Source organism: Chiloscyllium punctatum, chromosome 18, assembly GCF_047496795.1.
Source record: "Chiloscyllium punctatum isolate Juve2018m chromosome 18, sChiPun1.3, whole genome shotgun sequence".
NCBI classification, from domain to species: Eukaryota; Metazoa; Chordata; class Chondrichthyes; order Orectolobiformes; family Hemiscylliidae; genus Chiloscyllium; species Chiloscyllium punctatum.
In genome coordinates, this window is record NC_092756.1 from 69,445,554 (window position 1) to 69,451,553 (window position 6,000).

General features: G+C 56.2%; 1 protein-coding gene across 2 annotated transcripts in view; it reads left to right on the plus strand.

Annotated features, from left to right (window-relative positions):
* c18h22orf23 (chromosome 18 C22orf23 homolog) overlaps nucleotides 1-2,544 on the plus strand; it is a 55,234-nt gene extending 52,690 nt beyond the window's left edge. For both annotated transcript variants that reach the window (XM_072588156.1, XM_072588155.1), the window contains 2 exons: nucleotides 1,220-1,320; nucleotides 2,358-2,544. In XM_072588156.1, the coding sequence (XP_072444257.1) occupies nucleotides 1,220-1,320; nucleotides 2,358-2,480 (224 nt within the window). In that variant the 3' untranslated portion in view covers nucleotides 2,481-2,544. The remainder of the gene's footprint in view (nucleotides 1-1,219; nucleotides 1,321-2,357) is intronic.
* The last annotated feature ends 3,456 nt before the right edge of the window (nucleotides 2,545-6,000 follow it).

Below are 6,000 nucleotides of genomic sequence, written 5' to 3' on the forward strand. Positions count from 1 at the left end.
TGGTCATGGGGCTGTTTCTGGGGGAGTGTACACTCCCTGGGTCAGGGGGCTGTTGCTGGGGGAGTGTGCTCTCCCTGGGTCAGGGGGCTATTGCTGTGGGAGTGGATTCTCCCTCGGTCAGGGTGCTGTTGCTGGGGGAGTGTACTCTCCCTGGGTCAGGGGGCTATTGCTGTGGGAGTGTACACTCCCTGGGTCAGGGGGCTGTTGCTGGGGGAGTGTACTCTCCCTGGGTCAGGGGGCTGTTGCTGGGGGAGTGTACTCTCCCTCGGTCAGGGGGCTGTTGCTGGGGGAGTGTACTCTCCCTAGGTCAGGGTGCTGTTGCTGGGGGAGTGTACTCTCCCTGGGTCAGGGGGCTATTGCTGGGGGAGTGTACTCTCCCTGGGTCAGGGTGCTGTTGCTGGGGGAGTGGACTCTCCCTGGGTCTGGGGGCTGTTGCTGGGGGAGTGTGCTCTCCCTGGGTCAGGAGGCTGTTGCTGGGGGAGTGGACTCTCCCTGGGTCTGGGGGCTGTTGCTGGGGGAGTGTACTCTCCCTGGGTCAGGGGGCTGTTGCTGGGGGAGTGGACTCTCCCTGGGTCTGGGGGCTGTTGCTGGGGGAGTGTACTCTCCCTGGGTCAGGGGGCTGTTGCTGGGGGAGTGTGTTCTCCCTGGGTCAGGGGGCTATTGCTGGGGGAGTGTACTCTCCCTGGGTCAGGGTGCTGTTGCTGGGGAAGTGTGTTTTCCCTGGGTCAGGGGGCTGTTGCTGGGTGAGTGTACTCTCGCTGGGTCAGGGTGCTGTTGCTGGGGGAGTGTACTCTCCCTGGGTCAGGGGGCTGTTGCTGGGTGAGTGTACTCTCGCTGGGTCAGGGGCTGTTGCTGGGGGAGTGTACTGTCCCTGGGTCAGGGTGCTATTGCTGGGGGAGTGTACTCTCCCTGGGTCAGGGTGCTGTTGCTGGGGAAGTGTGTTTTCCCTGGGTCAGGGGGCTGTTGCTGGGGGAGTGTGCTCTCCCTGGGTCAGGGTGCTGTTGCTGGGGAAGTGTGTTTTCCTTGGGTCATGGGGCTGTTGCTGGGTGAGTGTACTCTCCCTGGGTCAGGGTGCTGTCGCTGGGGGAGTGCGGTGTTGGTGAAGGTGAGAGCAGGGGATTATTGACTTTGTGAAGGCATCTGTGAGGGAAGAGTTGTGAGTTTGGTGTGACGCGTGTCGGTTTGATTTTTTGGAAGTCTGACTCCCTTTCTGTTGCAGTGTGCAATGAGATTGAAGAAAGGCGACAGTTTCTGGAGCAGATGGAATCTTTTGGCCGTGGGAAGGAGTTCCGAGCCATCATTCAAACTGAAATCTCCCAGGTAACTGCTGCAATGGGAAATGGGAGTGTTCCAGTCACTGTTAAGCGAGTTAACGTCAAGGGGAATCCCCTCTGTTGGATTGCCCTCACCCCAGGTCTGAGGTCAAACACTTCCTGCCCTGCGATCCTGGTGGGGTTGGATCTCTGTGTTGGGCTGACCCTGCTGTGTTTACAGCATCCAGTCCATTCCCGAGAAACGGGCAGCGAGGGTGCTCATCTCGACTCCACACGTCATCGGTGGAGGAGACGGATAAATCCACTGGGTTGCAGCCCCTGGAGGGGAGAGCATGAATGGAATGTTCTCACCGTCTGAACACAGGCGTAGCTGCATCAGACGTTCGCTCACCATCATCCCAGAGGGCTGTCAGTCTACTCCAACATTAGAGAGAGAGAGAGAGACAACTCGTGGTGAGTTAACCTGAGGGTCACCACACCTCCGGTGAGAAGGAGAGATTAGATTCGATTAGATTCCCTCCAGTGTGGAAACAGGCCCTTCGGCCCAACCAGTCCACACCGACCCTCCAAAGAGTAACTCACCCAGACCCATTTCCCTCTGATTAATGCACCTTACCATATGACCAATTCGTGGCCAATTCACCCTAACCTGCACATCTTTGGACTGTGGGAGGAAACCCACGCAGACACGGGGAGAATGTGCAAACTCCACACAGTCAGTTGCCCGAGGCGGGAATTGAGGCAGCCGTGTTAGAGAGTCTTGAAGACAGACCTGCAGCAGCAATGGCAGGACAACAAGAGCTGATTCTCACACTCCCCAGTGGCACACATGAGAGGTTTTACTGGTGTCTGGAATGAGGTGAGGGTTTTTTTCCCAAACCTGTCAATCCTGGCTTGAGCTGATGTTTCTGAGAACAAACGGTGTGGAGAGTCAGGCTGAAGCTGATCACTGTCGTTGTGTAGTCACACTGCCAGCTGCCTGGCTGGCTATAACCTGCTCAGTCATCGTCAGCAAGTGTCAGTATTCCCCATGGGAGAGACTGAGCATTTACTGCTCCTAGTGACAGCTCCTGTCCCTTACAGAAACTCCGAGAAATGGAAGAGATTGACAGGACGAGGAGCCATGAGTTAGAGATGGCGACAAGGGAGCGAGAGAGAGGCGACACTTGTTCACAGTTGCAAGTCAAAAATGGAAATAACGCCTGAAGTGGTACAAATTGCATTGTACAAATTCATTTGAAATAAAACAGACATCTACATTGTGGATTCCTGATTTGCAGGTCCCCCCCCACCCATTGAGTCCCTTTGTGTTTAATCCTAACCAGTACCTTCTCAGATTTTATCAGAGTCAGAATGAGAGAGTCTAACAGCATGGAAACAGACCGTTCGGTCAAACCAGTCCATTCCAAACATAAGCCAGCCTCCCTGCTCCTGGCCCGTCTCCCTCCAAACATTTCCTACTCATGTACAGAGAGGAGTCATGTACTCTGATCTTGGAGATGTCAGATCATTTTGATTTGTCTCGTATTTTACCCTCACAGCAGCAGCATCTCTTCCCTAGTGACTTGTCCTTTTGTTCATCGATTTCTGTATATTCCAGAACCAATTCCATTCCATCCATTTCCAATTCCAACAAACACTTGATCACACGTCTGTAACTGGGATCACACTGTGCAGGGTCACTGGGATCACACTGTGCGGGGTCACTGGGATCACCCTGTGCAGTGTTACTGGGATCACACTGTGCAGGGTCACTGGGATCACACTGTGCGGGGTCACTGGGATCACACTGTGCAGGGTCACTGGGATCACACTGTGCAGTGTTACTGGGATCACACTGTGCGGGGTCACTGGGATCGCAGTGTGCGGGGTCACTGGGATCGCAGTGTGCGGGGTCACTGGGATCGCAGTGTGCGGGGTCACTGGGATCGCAGTGTGCGGGGTCACTGGGATCGCAGTGTGCAGGGTCACTGGGATCACACTGTGCGGGGTCACTGGGATCACACTGTGCAGGGTCACTGATATCACACTGTTCAGGGTTACTGGGAAAACACTGTGCAGGGTCACTGGGATTACTGTGCAGGGTCACTGGGATCACACTGTGCAGGGTCACTGGGATTACTGTGCAGGGTCACTGGGATCACACTGCACAGGGTCACTGGGATCACACTGCACAGGGTCACTGGGATCACACTGTGCAGGGTCACTGGGATCACACTGTGCAGAGTGACTGGGATCATACTGTGCAGGGTCACTGGGATCACACTGTGCATGGTCACTGGGATCACCCTGTGCAGTGTTACTGGGATCACACTGTGCAGGGTCACTGGGATCACACTGTGCGGGGTCACTGGGATCGCAGTGTGCAGGGTCACTGGGATCACACTGTGCAGGGTCACTGGGATCACACTGTGCAGTGTTACTGGGATCACACTGTGCGGGGTCACTGGGATCGCAGTGTGCAGGGTCACTGGGATCACACTGTGCAAGGTTAGTGGGATCACACTGTGCAGGGTCACTGGGATCACACTGTGCGGGGTCACTAGGATCACACTGTGCGGGGTCACTGGGATCACACTGTGCAGGGTCACTGATATCACACTGGTCAGGGTTACTGGGAAAACACTGTGCAGGGTCACTGGGATTACTGTGCAGGGTCACTGGGATCACACTGTGCAGGGTCACTGGGATCACACTGTGCAGGGTCACTGGGATCACACTGTGCAGGGTCACTGGGATCACACTGTTCAGGGTCACTGGGATCACACTGTTCAGGGTCACTGGGATCACACTGCGCAGGGTCACTGGGATCACACTGCGCAGGGTCACTGGGATCACACTGCGCAGAGTCACTGAGATCACACTGCGCAGAGTGACTGGGATCACACTGTGCAGGGTGACTGGGATCACACTGTGCAGGGTTACTGGGATCACACTGTGCAGGGTCACTGGGATCACACTGTGCAGGGTGACTGGGATCACACTGTGCAGAGTGACTGGGATCACTGTGCAGGGTCACTGGGATCACACTGTGCAGGGTCACTGGGATCACACTGTGCAAGGTTAGTGGGATCACAGTGTGCAGGGTCACTGGGATCACACTGTGCAGGGTCACTGGGATCGCAGTGTGCGGGGTCACTGGGATCACACTGTGCAGGGTCACTGGGATCACACTGCAGGGTCACTGGGATCACACTGTGCGGGGTCACTAGGATCACACTGTGCGGGGTCACTGGGATCACACTGTGCAGGGTCACTGATATCACACTGGTCAGGGTTACTGGGAAAACACTGTGCAGGGTCACTGGGATTACTGTGCAGGGTCACTGGGATCACACTGTGCAGGGTCACTGGGATCACACTGTTCAGGGTCACTGGGATCACACTGTTCAGGGTCACTGGGATCACACTGCGCAGGGTCACTGGGATCACACTGCGCAGGGTCACTGAGATCACACTGTGCAGAGTGACTGGGATCACACTGTGCAGGGTGACTGGGATCACACTGTGCAGGGTTACTGGGATCACACTGTGCAGGGTCACTGGGATCACACTGTGCAGGGTGACTGGGATCACACTGTGCAGAGTGACTGGGATCACTGTGCAGGGTCACTGGGATCACACTGTGCAGGGTCACTGGGATCACACTGTGCAAGGTTAGTGGGATCACAGTGTGCAGGGTCACTGGGATCACACTGTGCAGGGTCACTGGGATCGCAGTGTGCGGGGTCACTGGGATCACACTGCAGGGTCACTGGGATCACACTGTGCAGGGTCACTGGGATCACACTGTGCAGGGTCATTGGGATCACACTGTGCAGGATAACTGGGATAAAACTGCAGGGTCACTGGGATCACACTGTGCAGGGTCACTGGGAACACACTGTGCAGGGTCCCTGGGACCACTCTGTGCAGGGTCACTGGGATCACACTGTGCAGGGTGACTGGGATCACACTGTGCAGGGTGACGGATCACACTGTGCAGGGTCACTGGGATCACACTGTGCAGGGTCACTGGGATCGCAGTGTGCGGGGTCACTGGGATCACACTGTGCAGGGTCACTGGGATCACTGTGCAGGGTCATTGGGATCACACTGCAGGATAACTGGGATCACACTGTGCAGGGTCACTGGGATCACACTGTGCAGGGTCACTGGGATCACACTGTGCAGGGTCATTGGGATCACACTGTGCAGGGTCATTGGGATCACACTGCAGGATAACTGGGATCACACTGTGCAGGGTCACTGGGATCACTGTGCAGGGTCATTGGGATCACACTGCAGGATAACTGGCATAAAACTGTGCAGGGTCACTGGGATCACTGTGCAGGGTCACTGGGATCACACTGTGCAGGGTCACTGGGATCACACTGTGCAGGGTCACTGGGATCACACTGTGCAGAGTGACTGGGATCACACTGTGCAGGGTCACTGGGATCACACTGTGCAGGGTCACTGGGATCACACTGCGCAGGGTCACTGGTATCACACTGCGCAGGGTCACTGGGATCACACTGTGCAGTGTCTCTGGGATCGCAGTGTGCAGGGTCACTGGGATCACACTGTGCAGGGTCACTGGGACCACACTGTGCAGGGTCCCTGTGACCACTCTGTGCAGGGTCACTGGGATCACACTGTGCAGGGTCACTGGAATCACACTGTGCAGGGTCACTGGGATCACACTGTGCAGGGTCACTGGGATCACACTGTGCAGAGTGACTGG